Here is an 18,881-nt window from a genome sequence, read left to right as displayed (position 1 = left end):
GGTTTTTTCCCCAATTATAACTGCCTATTCCTGCAACTTCCCTTAGTTTTAAAGTTGCCTGCCAAGCCAACTGGATGTATTTGTTAAACCTCCACATTAGAACATATAGGAACTTAGAAAATAAAGTGGAAAATGCACAGAAATGGAAGAAGATGTGAGAGGAGGAATATAGACATGGCAGGTGGCTAACTCTGACTGAGAAAGAAAAGAAAGCAGGCACAGAAGAGGTGGTGAGCAACACTTTTGCTGACTGTGACTAAGCAGATTGTAATTGTAATTAATAAGAAAAATGAGGAATGATCCTGGAATCTGTTTATAAAGAATTTAATAATATAAATACAAAAATAGGACTTCCATTAGGAATTGAAAGGAGATTAATGAATTTAAACAATTGTAATTTGACGCATAAGTTTAATCAGATGAATTGATTGAATTTAGTAAACAGATGAGGTTTAAATTAATAAATTTAATACCTGATGATTTAAATATGAATCACAGAAATGAATTATAGCAATGACAAAGGAGACAAAAGAAAAGGAAATTATAGAGATAGGCAAGAATTTAGAGATATAAGTGGTAAAGGGAGGGGAAAACGTACTACTAAATCTAAACATTTGGAAAGTGAGAATATAGTGACAGATTCAGATGTAGAGCTATCAGAAGGGGAAGTAGATATGAAGGACTGGCGTGTCCAGGAAAATTGAAGCACTTAGAATGAATAAGCATGTAACTCCTTCCTGTTGAGTTACAGAAGCCGCTGGAGGAGTGGAGGATCCCGGGTGGCGGCGGCGGCTTCCACGGCAGCCTTCTGAAGCCTCTGGAGGATCGGAGGATCCTGGCGGCGGCAGCGCCGAGGAGTAAGGGGACGGCTCTTTTCCTCGGCCCGGCCAGCTCTGAAGCCGCTTCCCCGCCACCTTTTAGAAGAAAAAAGGGCGGTGAGAGCCTAGCCGCCGCAGATCCTCTCTCAGGCCTCCAGAGAGGCCCCCTCCAGCCGGCACGAGTGCCAGCTGGCTGGGAGAGGACCCAGCAAGGACCCCAAAGAGAGAGAGGTGGCTATGCCATTCGCCTGTCTCTGTGGTAAAAATCTGGCGCATAAGGCAGACTTAAAGAGTCGCCTTATACGCCGGAAAATACGGTATGTCTGTCATTAGTGTTAATAGTTATGTGTGATGTTTCTTACCGCTTTCAGAAATTTTTTTTTTCTAAGTTTCCATACCATCTTTAGGTGATATACAAGTGTGTAAAGGTAGTATTTGAATCTTTTAAACAAATCTGATAAAGATAAAATAAATATATGCCTTTTACAACAATAGTATATTTGTCTGCTTCATAATAAACTTAGAGTATAACTGATAGACTGTGTTTACACATTGCAACAAGCCATACTGCGTTTTTAGAAAATGGCTTGTTATGATGTATGAAACTACCTTGGCTAACAAACTGTGATTTATTAACCAGTCATACATCAAGGTCTGAATCCATGGGTAAATCTTTGATAAATTCTAGTTTATTTAAGTTGTGGCTTGATGTGGCATCTAAATGAGCAAATGTGGCTTGTCCTAGCTTGTTTTCCCAGCTGCTCACCAAAAAAAGGAGCTGACAAAGAGATGGGAGAGAAACCAGAAATGGGGAAGACAGTTAAGTTATGATTTGCTTGATTGTGTGCCATGCAAGTCATGGGTTAAACAATAAACCATGACTAGTAATAGCCATTGTCTATTCTGACATGCAGCCATATCCACAGTGTAAATACAATTTGTGCTTGGTAACATTTTACGAAGGTAGTTTACATTTTCGGATACTTTTGAGTTTGTGCAACTTTGCTCTAGTGAGCATATCAATCTGTCTTTGCAGTATATCATTTTAAATTTTGCTCTGATATTCAAAATTTTCAAAGCACTATATTGTCAGTTTGGCATATATTATTGAGTACTGACATGCATTCAAACTCAGTTTTGTTTCTATTTTGCTTTTCTTTGATTTTTTTAGATTCCATTTCTCCTGTTAGTAATCCTGCTGGCTGCTATGCAAATAGTCAGATTCAAGCACATGGTGACCGCTGGAGAGAAGATGATTGCACTTTCTGTCAGTGTATCAATGGGGAATCCCATTGTGTTGCCACAGCCTGTGGACAAAGTTGCTTGAATCCTGTTAAAGTGCCTGGAGAATGCTGCCCAATGTGTGAAGGTCAGATATGGAAAAAATCAAATGCTGTAATTCTTTCGGCCTGGAAAGCTTAATAGCTTTGATTTCAAGGATGGTGGTGGTGATTTTTTTAAACAACCCAGAAAGAACATATTTTTGATGACAACAGAGAATTATGCTGTATTTTTATAATAATAAATACAATAATTTTATTATAATTTAATTATATATATATATATATAATGAATTATAATAAGTTTAACACTGTGCCCATCTTCTGGCCAATTACTTAAGTTAGTTTGCTGTCTTAGGTCTCATCTGCACTGCAGAAATAATGCAGTTTGTTACCATCTTAACTGCCAAGGTTCAATTTATTTATTTTATTTATTTATTTAGGTATTTATACCCTGCCCTTCAGCCCTAATGGCTCTCAGGGCGGCTGAGATATAGCATCATGAGATTTGTATTTTATTGTGACACCAGAGCTCCGACAGAGAAGGCTAAATATCTCACAAAACTACAAATCCCCACATTTCATAGCATTGAGCCATGGGAGTTAAAGCCGTGTTAAACTATTAAAAGAAACTCTCCTAGAACATGGCCACATAGCCCGAAAACCCCACAAAAAACTATTAAACTGCACTATTTCTGCACTGCAGATGAGGCCTGTGAAGGATAGATCCTCCTTAGTTGACTGTGTAAGGGGCATTTAAGTTAATAGAATCTGACCTCCATGGTAAAAGAGTATCTTTTATGATACTTTATCTTTCACATACACATACACACCACATATCACAGTGTTTGTTTGTTTGTTTGTTTGTTCTATAACCTTTCTCCTGCTATCGGGGTCAAGGTAGTAGTTCACCAGTAACTTTCAAGGGACAGCTTTTCAAGTAAAGATCAATTGTGTGTAGTCAGAGCCTTTTGCTGGAAAAGAGCAGACAATGTTCATATCATGTGTAGCCACAGGAGTCCAGCAGTCTGGAAATAGTTTGGAGGGAAATATTTTCCTACTGATCCTATGTGTTGTCCTTCATATTAAAAAAACCTGAGGTTATCAAGGATATTGTGTGGAGCTGGGTGCTAAAAATAGGAAGGGACCTATACTATACTATTAGGAATTTTTCATGCTCAGGTTTGAAATGAGGAAGATTTCATATTCCTTTCTCTGCTTCAATTCTTGATGTATTTGTCATCTTTTTTTTTTTTTTTTTTTGTTTCCTCTTTTTTTTTTTTTTTAAAAATTTATTTAAAAAAAAAGGCAAAAAATGTAACCCTAAAAACATTTTTTGGATGGGTGATTTTTTGTTGCTGCATTAGGAATTTGGCCCCCGGGAAGGAAATTCTGTAGCGCTGAACTTGGAACTGGTATTTTTCATGTAATGAACTCAGGGAAAAGAAAAGCTGTCTGGAATGCTAAGTATGAGAATGGAAAACATTTAGTCACCCTTGGAATGATATGAATGTTTTTCCAGGAAGCTTAAGTAAACGCATATTCTGCAGCTCAGAAAGCAGTATTTAACTTTTTTTGGAAGACATACAATGTTCTGTAAAGAACATGGAAATTTCAAAGTTCATTAAGGAACAGGTTTAACAGGGAGAAAATAAATGATTTGATTTGATTAAATAGCTAAATAGAGTTGCTGTTGCTCAATTCTGTGCATTTTAGTGTATCTTTATTACATCGTAGAGCCAGTATGGTGTTGTGGTTTGAGTGGTGAACTGGCTCTGGAAACTAAAGTTTGAATCACATTTCAACCATGGAAATCCACTGGGAGATCCTGAGCAAATCACATTCTCTCAACCTCAGAGGAACTGCTTTCTGGAAGGAGAGTTTAGATGGCACTGCCTGCAGAGACTAACCTGAACGTATATTTTATTGTCTTTCTAATAAACTAAACAGTAGGGATATCACAGTAAATCCAGCTTGTGAATGTTTTAGTATAGAAGTGGTTCTTGCTCATGGGCTTCGGTATTCTGGAACAATTTTATTTTGTACTCTTCTTATTTCTGTCATAGAACATGAGTACCTCTTGGGGGGAAATGTTTCTTAGAAACTGTCAGTTACTTTGTTTTCACTTTTGCCATTGTTGGTAACATTTCTTCTTTTGAATAACTTAAATGTAAAGCATGTGGCTTTTCACAATGTGGAAAACTTCTGTAAACTGCCAAAAGTCAGTTGTCTCATGGCATAATACTAACTTATAAAGTAATGTAGGCAGATCACAATTAATTAATTAATCAGTGCAACTCTGTAGAAAACAGACAGAAGACCCCATCCTCTGTTCCCTTATCTGTTGGAGTTCCTCAGGGCTCTGTTTTTGGTCCCCTTTTGTTTTCTCTCTTCACATTGTCCCCAGGAAAACTTATCAGCTCTTTTGGTTTTTCCTATCATCTGTACACCAATGACACTCAGCTGTATCTTTCCACCCCTGACCTTTTTCCGGGTCTTGAACAGCAAGTTTCATCTTGTCTTACAGCTGTCTCTCAGTGGATGCACCATCGGCATTTCATGCTCAACATGTCCAAGATGGAGCTTCTTGTCTTTCCACCTAAGCCCTCCCTCCAATACTCCTTTTCTGTTTCTGTTGACGACATCTCTGTTCAACTGGTCCAGGGAGCCCACAATCTTGGTTTCATTTTTTATTCTTCTCTGTCGTGTATCCCCCAGATCCAGAATACAGCAAAGGCATGTAGATTCTTTTTATACAATATTGCAAAAATCCGTCCATTTCTTTCAGCCTCTACTGCCAAGACTCTGGTACACGGTCTGGTTGTCTCATGACTAGGCTATTGTAACCTCCTTCTAGCAGGGCTTCCTCTCTCTCATCTCGGTCCTTTAATTTCTGTCTAGCATTCAGCCGCACGCATTATTACATCCACCCACCACTCCAACCTTATCTCTCCTTTATTATCATCCCTTCAATGGCTCCCCTTCCCCTTCCGTATTCAGTATAAGCTCCTGTTGTTGACTTTTAAAGCCCTCCATGGGCTGGCCCCTCCTTATTTATCAGACCTTCTTTCTCCTCACCTTCTCGCTTGGGCCCTCTGTTCTGGTAGTCAAGATCTGCTGTCTCATCCCAGATCCGTCACTTTTCATTTGCTGCCCCTCACTCCTGGAACCTCCTTCCCCCACGAGCCACACGGGTCAGCACTTCTTTAACCAGTTTGAAAACTGAGTTGAAGACCATCCTGTTCAGAGAAGCGTTCCCAGGCATTGCATGACTATTATTTGCTATTTGACGTTTTTAATTTGTTGCCTGTTTTACTGAACCCTTTCCTCTATTGTTATGTATTATTTATATGTATTATGCTATTACAGTGGTACCCCGGGATACGAAATACCCACGTTATGAAATTTCCGGGATACGAAAAAATCCCATAGGAAATAACTGTTCCGGGTTACGAAGGTTTTTTCGGGTTACGAAAAATTTTTTGGTGCTTTTCGGCGCTATTTCACACGAAATCGCGGCTTTTCCCCATTAGCGCCTATGGGTTTTCGCAAGCCCACCACGCATACTGTGAAATGTTACACACAACGTGAAGAAATGAAAAGGAGCCAAGCTGAAGTGGGCAGACCCACATCAACCCACAACATGCTTCTTCTAGGCCATAAATACAAAAAACTGTGCAAAGACTTTTTGTTCGTTGTATTTGTTGTTTTAATTGCAGTTAGTAGCACCCCACCCATTTGCACATATTAACACAGAACAGGAACACAGAGCTTCAGTCTAGTTTTTTTTCCTTCCAGCAAGAACTTACAATTGTCCAAGTCGACTATTTTGGGAGGGAAAGCACAAAAACAGATGCTTAGAAAAACTATACTCCCCCAGCCAATGGTTCCTGTTCATGTTCTCCAGGTTCAAATTCTTTGATCCTAGGCTGACTTTACATATAACTTTGACAAATTCCAATAATCCATAATTGTCTTGCTTTAGCTCTCTCTTAGCTACTTTTTGCCTTCAAACCACATTCGAATTTTTCAATTCATTCTCTAGATCACTGTTCTGACCTTGTGTTCTTGCTGCAAAGTGTGTCATTTCTGACTACCTAGCATTTGACTTTCCATTACCTACTGCACAGAGCATGGAAAATAAGCAAGATGATGCGAAACTCCTGTTACATCAAATCAAAATATGATTATAATAGGTCATCACCAAAACCTGGTGGGAGAAATTCATAACATGGAATATGGAAATAGAACGGCTATAACCTTTTAAAGAGATACTAGGCACAGAAAGAGGAGGAATAGCACTAATGTCAGAGATATTTATACAGTTGAAGAGATCCCGGACATCAATGGCAGCCAGGTGGAGAGCATCTTGGGTACAAAATTAAAGGGAGGAACAGGGGGAGGAAGAACACAACAAGGATTCTGTGATTGGTGGGGAAGAGGTCACTACCGACCTCCACGTCAGACTGAGGAAACTGGCTGATGCCTTCTAGAAACCGATGCCCACACAGTTCCGAAAGGAGAGATGTATAGTGATGGGCGGACCTTCAAGCAATCCTGATATTGCTGGAAGTCAAACTCAGCAAAATCCTCCAAGGTCTAGCCCAAATTCTCCCCTTGCCTGGAAGGACTATTTTCATGGTCCACCCAAAAGTGGAAGAGGCAACAAGGGGATCAACTATTTTAGATCTGATCCTAACCAACAAGGATGACTTGGTAATGGGGTGAAAAGTGGTGGGATCATTAGGTGGAAGTGCCCACGTTCTACTGGACGTTTGTTATACAATGGAAAGCATTGTATATACCATGGAATGCATAGTCAAACCCGCATTCTAGCTTTAGGAGGTGGCTTTCAGTTAAACTTAGAGGAAAGTATGAGGGTGTGATCCCATGGTCAGAAATACTAAAAGGGAAGGGAGTTCGGCCGGCATGGGAGTTCTCCAAAGGGAGGCATCCTGAAGCCCCAATTTCAACCAGTTCCAGTGAGAAAGAAAAAAATGGAGGTTGTCTCAAGAAAGTAAACCAGATGGATGCTTTAAGGAACTTTCAACTGAGCTACGTTTGAAAGGGAACATGTATAAGAAATGGAAAAAAGGGGAAATCCCCAAAAGGAATTCAAAGAAAAATCGCATGCATGTGTAGAGGTAAAGTCAGCAGAAAAGCCCCAAGCGCCACAATGAACTCATGCTTGCTGAGCGGTAACAAGAATAAAAAGGGATTTTTTGGTTTTTGGATATGTACGCAGCAAAAGGAAGAAGAAGAAGACGGAAATGGTAGGGCCACTGGTGGAAAAGATGGCACAACTGCTAACGGGGACAGGAAAGGCAGGAATTCCTCACCACTTTTTGTATCAGTCTTCTCAGAAAAGGCAAAGGGTGCTTCAACATGCGGCTAATTGAGTCAGAGGACAGAATAGGGGGAATTTCAGCACAGAATAAGTAAAGAGATAGTAGAGGAACACCTTTAATCTAAATGATTTACGGTCCTCCGGGACAGTATGACCTACATCCAATCCAAGGGTATTAAAAGAACTGGCAAAATATAATATCGGACGCCAGCCATTGGCCTAATCTCTGGAAAACTCCTGGAAAACGAGAATGTCCAGTGCGGAGGGCAAAATTTGTCCTTTCTTCAAGGGGTCTAAAAGAGGATCCAACAATTATCATCCAGTTAGTCTGACATCATACCAGAAAGATTCTAGAGCAGATCAATTAACAGAGGTCTGGAAACATTAGAAGGCATGCCATAATCAAAAGTCAACATGGGTTTCAGAGAAAACATCATGCCAGAAAATCTATCGCTTTCTTTGATAAAAATTACCGCTTGGTAGATGAAAGGATGCTTTGGATTAGATATCTGATTTCATAGCCTTTGACAAGGTTTCCCATGACATTCTTGCAAACCACGCTTGAAATGTTGGTAGTACAAAGGAACTGTTAAGGATTGTAATTGGTTGCGGCGCGAACCGAACACAGGGTGCTCAACAATGGTCCTTTTCATCCTGGAGGTAAGTGAACATCATGTGGGGTCCCACAGGGCTCTGTCCTGGCCCAGTGCTATTCAACATCTTTATCAATGACCTGGTGACAGAATGGGAGCATACTTATCAAATTTGAGATGACACCAAATAAGGAGGAACACCCAGAGGACAGGATCAGATTCAAAATGACCTGAAAAGACTAGGAAAGTGGGCCACAAGCTACAAAATGAACTTCAAACAGGAGAAATGTAAGGTACTTGCACTTGGGAAAAAAACAATGCACAGATATAGGATGGGGACACCTGGCTGAATGAAATACTGTGAAAGGGATCTAGGATCCAGTAGACACAGTTGACCATGAGTAACAGTGTGATTGGCAGCTAAAAAGGCCAATGCTATTTAGCTGCCTCAATAAATAAGTTTCAGATCAGAGAAGTAATAGTGCCTATCTGCTCTGGTCAGGCCCACCTGGAATATTGTGTCCATTCGGGCACCCAGTTCAAAATAGGACATTGAGAAACTGAGTGTCCAAGGGAGGGCCGACAACTTAAATGGTGAAGGGTCTGGAAACCCTCCTATTGGAAGATTAGGAGCTGGGGAGTTTAGTGGAGAAAAAAGGTTAAGAGTGATATGATAGCCCTGTTTAAATATTTGAAAGGAGTCATTTGAGGAGGGAGCAAGGCTTGTCTATTTGCCCCCAGAGACAACACCCAGCAATGATGCAAGTAGAAAAGAGATCCACCTCCACATTAGGAGAACTTCCTGACAGTAAGAGCGGACTGTCCCTGGAGTGTAGTGGGTCTCCCCTTGGAGGTCTTTAAACGAGGCTGGATGGCCATCTGTCAGGATGCTTTGATGAGAGTTCTGCATGGCAGGGGTTTGGACTGGATGGCCCTTGGTCTCTTCCAACCTCTACGATTCTATGAATTTATGTTTTATCATTTAATCTCTTTTGCTCTTACTTCTTCCACCTCCTCTATCATTCTGTTCAATGCTATTTTCGCAATCTTCAGTCTGTTAACTATCAAACCATCTAGTCGACCTTGGATTTCATTCTTTCTCTTCTCTACATCTTGGGGGACTCTGCTGATTGAGCACCTGTATTTTATTACTCCGACTCTTTCTTCAACTTTGACCAGCTTTGCCCATCTCTGTACACGCGTCTCCTCTAGACTAGGCCTCAGCCCTCTTATACCCCTATTGTTAGGTTTCTCTGGTGCATGCCTCTCAAGCCCGCTGTACGCCTTTGGAAAAAGTCCCGGGGTGGGCTAATTTTATTCATTACAAATTTGTTTCTTTCTTGTTTATTCTTTTACGGCCATGTCATCGCAAAAAAGAATTATTAAAATCATTGATTGCGCCAATTAGAGGCGCCCACAGCGTTTGTTCTCACCTTCAACACTTGCTTACAACTCCTCTCTCCTGTCTTTTATCATTCTCTCCTATTGTTTCCTAACTATTTCACTCACAAAGATTACCACTATTCGCTCTTGAGATAGTCCCTCCAGATTTTCTTCTACTATACTCTTTATCGCTCTCACCTAAAAAAATTTTGTGTTTCCCTCCTGTCTTTGGATGAACTCTCTACACTGCCTGACATTCCAAACCTGAACTGGTTCTCTTGATCCAATTCCTACATCTTCTACTTTCCATAGCGCCCCTTTTTCTGCCCTTGCTTTTCTATATCGTTAATCTCTCTCTCTCTACAGGTTCTTTCTTATGGTCATGCTTTCGTTTCCCAATTCTGAAAAAACTCTTGACCCCCTCTTCTTGTCTAGCTATCGTCTTGCTTTCTCTTCTTCCTTTTTTTCTAGGTTTTGGAACGGGTGTTACTCTCGCGTGATTGCGCTTTCTTGAAGCAAATCATTCTTGATCCCTTCAGTGGTTTCCGCCAGGGATTCTACAGAGACGGCTCTCACTAAGATCTCAGATGATCTTTTCCGGGCCAAGGCTAAGGCCTTTCCTCTGTTCTCATTGATTGTCAGTGGACCTTTGACACCATTGATCAATGTCTTCGAGTTATACTTTCTGACCTTGGTTCTAGGACTCTGTTCTGATTGGTTTAGATCTTATTTGTCAGATAGATCTATTGGCATTGGTCAGGGTGGTCAAGCTTCAGGATACGAAAAAATCCCATAGGAAATAACTGTTCCGGGTTACGAAGGTTTTTTCGGGTTACGAAAAATTTTTTGGTGCTTTTCGGCGCTATTTCACACGAAATCGCGGCTTTTCCCCATTAGCGCCTATGGGTTTTCGGCTTGCGAAGGCTTTTCGGGTTACGAAAGCGGCGGCGGAACGAATTAATTTCGTAACCCGAGGGAGCACTGTATTTCTTAGATTGTACGTCATGGGCAAGATTACTCTTATCTATTTTATTGTGCGAATCTACAGCACTATGCGAATCTACAACGCTATATAAATAAAGTATAATAATAATAATAATAATGATAATAATAATAGAATGTTTTAAACAAAAGCCATTTAATTGTAGGCAATGAGAGTGGAAACAGTTTGAAGAGCCTGAATGTCCAGTCAGATTAGAAGTAGGATTTAAACTTAAATTTAGGATTCTTTTATATAGAAATGAACTGTATAATTCTGTACGTACCGATTTCTGTGTACACAGAAAATAGTGTATAATGTGGTACACACTGTATGTTGAATAGCTCAGTGTCCTGGCTCAATGCTAGGGGATTGTGGGAACTGTAGTTCTGTAAGGCATTTACCATTCTCTGTCAGAGAGCTCTGGTGCCACAATAAACTACAATTCACAGGATTCCCTAGCACTGAGCCAGGGCAGTTAAAGCAGTCTCAGACTGGATTATTTCTGCAGTGTGTTCTGGACCAAGGAAAAAGTTCTTGGAGTGGATTGTAGAGAACAACTTGATAGAAATTGATCCAGCATATGGCTGATAAGAAAAAAGTAAAATTAAGAACAGAATAATAAATAAAACTATCATAACCCCTATATAGAAATGCATGATGTGACCTGTACAGTTACGAAAAGCAGTACACCTGAAAAATAATTTTTAGGTCTGGAAATAATACAGAAGTAGATAACCAGAACTATAAAGGATCTGGAGCAATACCTGAATCTGGAAAGGCTGCAGTACCTGGGGCTCTTATGATTACACAGTTGATAAATGTATATAAAATTACGTATGGTGTGGAGATACGAGGACGTTTCCTTTTATATACAGTGGGACCCCGGGTTACGAATGTAATTCGTTCCGCGGCGCCGTTCGTAACCCGAAAAATTTCGCTAGCCGAAAAAGCCATGGCCGCTAGCGCTGAAAGCCGCGATTCCGTGTGAAAAAGCGCCGAAAAGCACCAAAAAATTTTTCGTAAGCCAAAAAAAAAACCGTAGCCCGAAACAGTTTTTTCCTATTTATTTTTTTCGTATCCCAGAAATTTCGTAACGCGGTGATTTCGTATCCCGGGGTACCACTGTACCAGAATCCAAAGTCACGGAGATGAATGATGTGAAATTTAAAGTAGATAAAAGGATGTACAGTCGGCCCTTGATATCCATGGACCCCCCCCCACCCCATGGATACCCAAATCTGCAGGTGCTCAACTCCCATTGTTCTTAATGGTGATGCAGTATCACCATTGGGAACAATGGGACTATGCCTCCCCAGACTCACCAAAGTCCCTCGCACCGCACTCACTGTGGCAGTGGGCAGCCTCCTCCTCCTCTCCCCACCACAGCCGTGGCTATGTCCACCTCTGCCTCCTCCTTTCTCCTTCCTCCTCCTCTTGCCACAGCTGCCACAACCGCTTCTTCTTCCTCCCTCATTCTCTTGCTGCAGCCACCTCTTCCTTCCTCCTCCTCCTCCTCTTCCTCTTCCCTCCACTGCAGCTGCCTCTTCATCGGACGCCCTGTCATGGACGGATCATTTCCTGGTTGAGGCTAGTATCAAGGCTACTGTCCAGATCCCCCCCGGGGGTGGCGGACCTATTAGAATGGTCCACCCTCAAAGGTTGATGGAACCCAATAGGTTCCAGGAAGCCTTAGAGGGCTATCTGGTTGGAGCTGACAGCGATTCTGTTGATGCCCTGACTGACACCTGGGATATTGATCTCTCCAGGGCTATACACAGTATCGCTCCCAAGTGTCCTTTCCGGCCTGCTTCCAATAAAAAGCCCTGGTATACGGAAGATCTCAGGGCAAGGAAGCGGGCTGCGCAACGACTAGAGCGCAAATGGCGGAAACACCAGCACTTATCCGACAAGACACTCCTAGAGTCTCTTTTGAAGGCTTAAGGAGTGGCAATTGGTGCAGCTAAGAATTCGTTCTATGCTGCACGAATTGTGTCCGCGGAGTCACGTCCGGCAGAGCTGTTCAGGATTGTGAGAGAGCTTACTCAACTGGCCCCCCCCCCCCCCGAACCCACTACTGGAACCATCTAAAGCCTGCTGTGACGAGTTTAACAACTTCTTCGCGGATAAAATCTCTCGGCTAAGAGCTGATCTTGACGCTGTTATTGGTTCAGAATCGAGAGTAGAGGCGTCCAGAGCTTCTGTGGACTCAGTTGTACTGGATCAGTTTGAGTCTGTTAGTACCGAGGATGTGGACAGGATCCTCAGTAGTGTTAGGAAGACGACCTGCTCTCTCGATCCCTGTCCTTCATGGCTGGCAGTTCAAGGGGGAACGGCGACAACAGAAATGTTGCGTCGTATTGTCAATTCATCCTTCAGGGAGGGCCTTTTTCCATCTAATCTCAAAACGGCCATCGTAAAACCTTTACTAAAGAAGCCCTCCCTTGACCCCCTAATTCGAAACAATTATCGGCCTGTATCACTGCTGCCATTTTTAGGGAAGGTGATTGAGAGAGCGGTTGCCTCCCAGCTACAGAGGGTCTTGGAAGATACGGATTATCTGGACCCATTTCAAACCGGCTTCCGGGCGGGCTATGGGGTTGAGACTGCCATGGTCGCCTTAGTCGATGATCTCCGTCTGGGCATGGACAGGGGTAGCGTGTCCCTGTTAGTGCTCTTGGACATCTCTGCGGCCTTCGATACCATCGACCATGGTATCCTTCTGGATCGCCTGAGGGAGTTGGGTATTGGGGGCACTGCTTTGCAGTGGTTCCGGTCCTACCTCTCGGGTAGATTCCAGATGGTGGAGCTGGGGGACTGTCGCTCCGATAAGAGGGCCCTTACATCTGGGGTCCCTCAGGGAGCGATTTTGTCCCCAATGCTATTTAACATTTACATGAAGCTGCTGGGAGAGATCATCCGGAGACACGGGGCACGGTGTTATCAGTTCGCTGATGACACCCAAATAGTTTTCTCTGTGTCTCTGACTGATGCAGTGACTAGGGATGGCATCTCTCCGCTCAATGCCTGTCTGGAGTCGGTAATGGGCTGGATGCGGGAAAATAGACTCAGCCTGAATCCAGAGAAAACGGAAGTACTTGTGATAGGTTCTCCTGGTCCTGGAAAGGAGGTTTGTCCACCAGTCCTGAACGGGGTCACTCTCCCCGTGAAGGACTCAATTCGCAGTTTGGGGGTGCTTCTTGACTCCTCGCTTTACCTGACTCCTCAGGTGGATGCGACAGTTAGAAGCACCTGTTATCAGCTTTGGCTGATACGCCAACTGCGTCCCTACCTGGACCGGGGGGGACCTTGAAACAGTGGTACACGCACTGGTAACCTCTCGACTCGATTTCTGTAATGCGCTCTACATGGGGCAACCCTTGTACCAAACTCGGAAGCTGCAGTTGGTTCAAAATATGGCCGCTAGGCTGGTCACTGGTAGCTCCAGGGCCAGCCACATAACACCTATATTGGAAGATCTGCACTGGCTGCCAATTCGCTTCCGGGCACAATACAAGGTGTTGGTTGTTACCTATAAAGCCCTAAATGGCTTGAGCCCAGAGTACTTGGAGGACCGCCTCTCCCCATACAATCCGCCCCGCACTCTCAAGTCAGGTGGGAAAAAACTTCTGAGTGTTCCCAAGACAAGATACGCAGTGACTGCGCAAAGGGCTTTTTCTCTTGTGGCCCCGCAGTTTTGGAACGCTCTCCCTGAGGAGCTCTGCTTAGCCCCCTCCCTGGAGTCATTTAAGAAAAACCTTAAGACTCATTTATTTCGTCAAGCCTTCCCCCACATGTCCTGACTATTTTGCTCCTGTATACTATGTATTGTATTTTTTAGACTGTTTTATTATCTCGTCTTAATGACGGATTTTAATGATGTATAGTAGTGTATGGTTTTATATGAGGGATTTTTGCTGTTAATTTTGATTTTTAATCTGTGATCTGTATTGTATTATATCTGTAATCTGTAATGTATCGTATTTTCATTTTGTTTTGTAAACCGCCATGATCATAGGAACGGCAGTATATAAATAAAATATCAATCAATCAATCCTCCTCTCTTTCCCCACCACGGCCATGGCCACAGCTGCCTTTTCCTTCCTCCTTCTTCCTTCTCTTCCTCCTCCACTTGCCGCAGCCGCCTCTTCCTTCCTTGTCTTCTTCCTTTTTCCTCTTCTCCTTGTCACCATCTCTTCCTCTGCCACCCCCCCCCCATGGGCTTGCCATCTGCGGATGCTGGAATCCATTGATGGCAAGCCCGCAGATACGAAGGACCCACTGTATTTGCTTATATTGTGCATAATTGAACTAATGAGACACCAGGGTTTGAATCCCTGCTTGGCCATGGGTAAATCACATTATCTCAGCCTCAGAGGAAGGCAGAAGCAAACCACCTCTAATGAAGTCTGCCAAGAAAATCCTGTGATAGGTTTGCTTTAGGGTCACCATTAGGCAGAAATGACTTAAAGGCACAAAAGAACAACTCACTACTACAAAAAGTAGTGATGATGCCAAACTGAATTATTTCCAAAGGGGAGAAGTAAAATCACGATGATAAAGTAGTTTGTGACTATATTGTTCCCAATTTCAGAGGCAATATGACTCTGAATACCAGTTGCTAATGAATTCTAGTGGTAGGGTACTATTATACTGATATCTTGATGTGAACTTTCTATAAATTGACCATTGTGGGAATAGGGGGCTGGTCTTTAGGCTGATCCACTATATCTTTTCTTCTGTTACTACAATTGCTTGTGTTCCCATTATTCCTTTTCTCTTTTTTCATATTGATAACAATTTGCTAAGAGAGCAGGAAATAAAATAGTCATACAATGTCTTTTGAGCCAATGTAATATAGTGGTTTGACACTGTGTTCAAATCTTGGCTTGGCATGGAAACCCACTGGGTGCCTTTGAGCAAGTCACATTCTCTCAGCCACAGAGGAGGGCAATGGCAAACCCCTTCTGAATAAATCTTGCCTCTTGTGATAGGTTTGCCTTAGGGTCACCCTAAGTTAGAAATAACTTGAAGGCAAACAGCAAAAACAGTGCCTTTTGATAGCCCCGAGATTACCTATCTGGAAGCACCCTTGGGGTTTGGAGCACTTAAATAATTTTATCTGGAATAATATGCAAAGTTTTTACTTACTGTAGCATTTATATAATGGCAAAGCTGAAAATAGGATTTAGACTTTACTTTTAGCATACATAAAACTCTTCATGAATTTTAAAAAAATAGTTTTTGCTGAGTGTCTGCAGAAATCTTCCAGATGGTAGGTTGGTGGAGACACTTGTTTAAATGAACTATAAAACTAGAGTGATATCACTTACATAGTTTTTGCTGCTTATGTGGTAAGCAAACCTTAATAATTTAGCCTTAACTATTTTAATCAATGGACCCCCTAAATCCTGATATTCAGGTATTTTATTTAAAATAATGAAATTATTTTCAAAACTATAAATTAATAAAAGATGACTTCATTAACTTCATTTAAAAGAAAGAGAATGGAGAATAAAACTCACAATTAAGATGAATTTTGTAAAAGATTATGGACATGTAAAATTATTTTAATGGCTGTTATAATTACATTTCTAACTATACATGTGTATTCTGGTGTAATCTGACAGTGTAATCTTTCTTTGCCATATCTATTCTTGTCTTTCCATTGTAATCTATAATATTAGCAGTCTTCTTTGCCATATCCATCTTTTTCTTAGTTTTGATACTTAGAGTTGCTTCTAAAATATACAGAGACAGAATGCTATTTTCCCATCCGTTGTGCACTCCCATATGTGCACTCAGTCTTTTTTCTGCAGTTTGTCAAGGGCAACAGTGAAAGACTAACATAAATCATATGACCTAATGTGTTTTTTTTGAAGCTTAACTGTTTGCGTATTCAAATAGCCAGAAGCCTAGCAGTAGCTGACCAGGCTTTATTTGTTGAGTCTTGTCCAGTGAGGTGAAAAGCACTTGTTCCCCCCCCCCCCCCCCCCCCCCCCCGCTTTTATTTTTAAGCTCCAATTTAGCATGCAGTGGGGGAATGAAATTACAGTATGTTTTTGTTCTCCTTTGTAGTTTATCAAGAGTCAGGCATGCATGTAAAATTGCTCTCTAACAGTCTTTGCCTTTTGGAATGAGAGAAGGGCTTCACTGATAAGGTTGTATCAAAATCTTAGGCTATATAGAATTAGAATCTACACACGAATAGCTGCAAGATTTTTAAAACACAACCAATGAAGATTACTTTCATCTCATGTTAAAACAGGTTTGCAAAGAAGAAAAACAGCTGTTATCTTTCAGAAGTTGTAACCCATGAGAAAAAACTAATTCTCAAAGGTTGCAAAAAGTAATTGAAGAAACACTTGCATTATAAATAGATAACAGCAGTATTTTAAAAAGTATTTTGAAGTCTTTTTAGCATATAGCATAAACCAACAGATCTTAACATGTGTTCTCAGTTTAAAAGTAAATATGCCGTTCACTTATCTGTTGAATGTTAATGTACATAGAATTTTGATCAGCACTGGTGGCACGTTTTCATTTCCAGTTGATGTTGAAAGAGACAAAAAAAAAATCATCCTATGAAGAGAAACACAGCAAAAAGACAATCTTCAAAATATTCCCCTTTACATACTGGTGCGAGCAGTCTATGAACTTCACTGAAAGACCCTCTCACCAATGGAGCATTGGTTAAGATACAAGTCATTTAGTCGCAAAATATCATCTGAAACCATTTCATGTGTATAGTCACTGTCTTCTTCCAATTTTGAACTTCTTCCTTCCCATCTACACTTCACTTGTAGCTTCAGTTTTGTGTAAAATTTTCTTCTTCATTATAAACTTCGGGTTGTATTCAGTGTCCTTCCATGAAGGCTTGAGCTAGAAGAGTCTGTCATGAATGAGAGGGAGGATAAATATTGGTTGATCCCATTTATTTCTAGTCCTCTACCCTTCATCTGATCCAGAACAGGGGGGAATCTTCCAGAGTGGTGTCTGAGGTGCTCTTGGGTTGTGTAGTAGAAAGGGGAAATATTCAGAAGTTTCCATTTTTCTCTGTTCTTTACATGGAAAGGTTTTGCTAGATTAATGTATTTCTTTTAACTGGAAAGACAATAGTGGATACAACTCCTTAGAACTTCTGAACTTTTCAGAAATCTATACATTTGCTAGCTGCTTTTGCCAGATAAAAGCATTGGCAGGATAGCATGAAATACAGTATTTGGTCAGACTTTCATAAATTCATAGAAAGTTTTCAAAAAATCAATGTTACAATACAAAAGAAGAAAAATAATCAGAAATGCAAAAGAGAAGAAATGAAAGCAGAGAGAATAAATTATTACATTTATTATTTATCAAAATACTTTTATCCTGCCCTTCATCATCAGATGTTAGGGCAGCATGCATTAAATGATTTTAAATGCTTTCAGATTTAAAAAATAATAGTTTGAACAAGATGAAAACATATTAAACATAGGAACAGTTTAAACCACTTTTAAAATTACAGCAGTTTAAAACCATGCATAGGTATACTTTGAAATAAACTTGTCCCCAAAGGCTTTAATAAAAAGCCATGTTTTGGCTTGGCACCAGAAAGAAACCAGTGTTAGTGTCAGTCAGACCTCTAGGGACCTCTACAATGAAATGAATATCAATAAAAAATTGCCACTTTTATATATGTGTGCCTCCCAAGTAATTCATGTATTTCTTTATACCTCTAAAACAAGTGTAGCCACTTCTGAGAGCTCCCATGAGGTCAGAAGAATATAGTTGCTCTTTCACACTACCACAGAAATGACATGGGGGGGGGGGGGATGATCCCCATGGATGTAAAACAAGGCGGGGGGGGGGGGGAATGATGCAAAATATTCTATCTCCTTCCCATCCTCTAGAGAGCATAGTGGGTTGCTTGCGGAGGGGGGGGACAAAATTTGGGGTGTGGGTGTGTATATTGACATAGCTCCCTTTTCCTCTTAAATGGAATGTCCACTGACTCTAACATTCAATGTAGAGGGCAGCAGTAGGAGATAAATGGATACCACACATATGTCACCTAAATAAATGTTGTGCTGGTCTAAAAATGTATCAAGCAAACTTGAAAACTAATTAAAATAATTAAATTAAGAATAAGGGCCTTGTTCTTATGAGCTTCTGTAGATGGGGTCTGGAAATACAAAATTTCAGCTACCACAGTCATTCAGGATTTTTGTCACATCAGTTATCCATGCATGGATTATATTAGCACTCATGTAAATTCTTATGTACATATTCGTGACTTGCATAAAGCTGTGAAATATTTATGTGGTTCAGGCTTATGACTAGATGTCAGTGGAAATGTTTCCACTAGTGAAACGCCAAGTAGTGATCTTCCTCCTCCTTTCCCTTGCCACTTCCAAAATCAGTTCCAAAAGGCTATAAAAACCTGTGGAGTTGATTTTGGACAGCACAGAGTACTGCAGGAGATTGGGGGCAGGGGGCGGT

General features: G+C 41.2%; 1 protein-coding gene across 6 annotated transcripts in view; it reads left to right on the top strand.

Annotated features, from left to right (window-relative positions):
* CRIM1 (cysteine rich transmembrane BMP regulator 1) overlaps positions 1-18,881 on the top strand; it is a 190,456-nt gene that overhangs the window by 138,717 nt on the left and 32,858 nt on the right. For all 6 annotated transcript variants that reach the window (XM_042445932.1, XM_042445933.1, XM_042445931.1 and 3 more), the window contains one exon: positions 1,990-2,187. In XM_042445932.1, coding sequence (XP_042301866.1) covers positions 1,990-2,187 — 198 coding nt within the window. The remainder of the gene's footprint in view (positions 1-1,989; positions 2,188-18,881) is intronic.

This window comes from Sceloporus undulatus, chromosome 1 (genome assembly GCF_019175285.1).
Source record: "Sceloporus undulatus isolate JIND9_A2432 ecotype Alabama chromosome 1, SceUnd_v1.1, whole genome shotgun sequence".
Classification (NCBI taxonomy): Eukaryota; Metazoa; Chordata; class Lepidosauria; order Squamata; family Phrynosomatidae; genus Sceloporus; species Sceloporus undulatus.
Note: the sequence above shows the minus strand (reverse complement) of the source record. Positions and strands in the feature narration are given on the sequence as shown.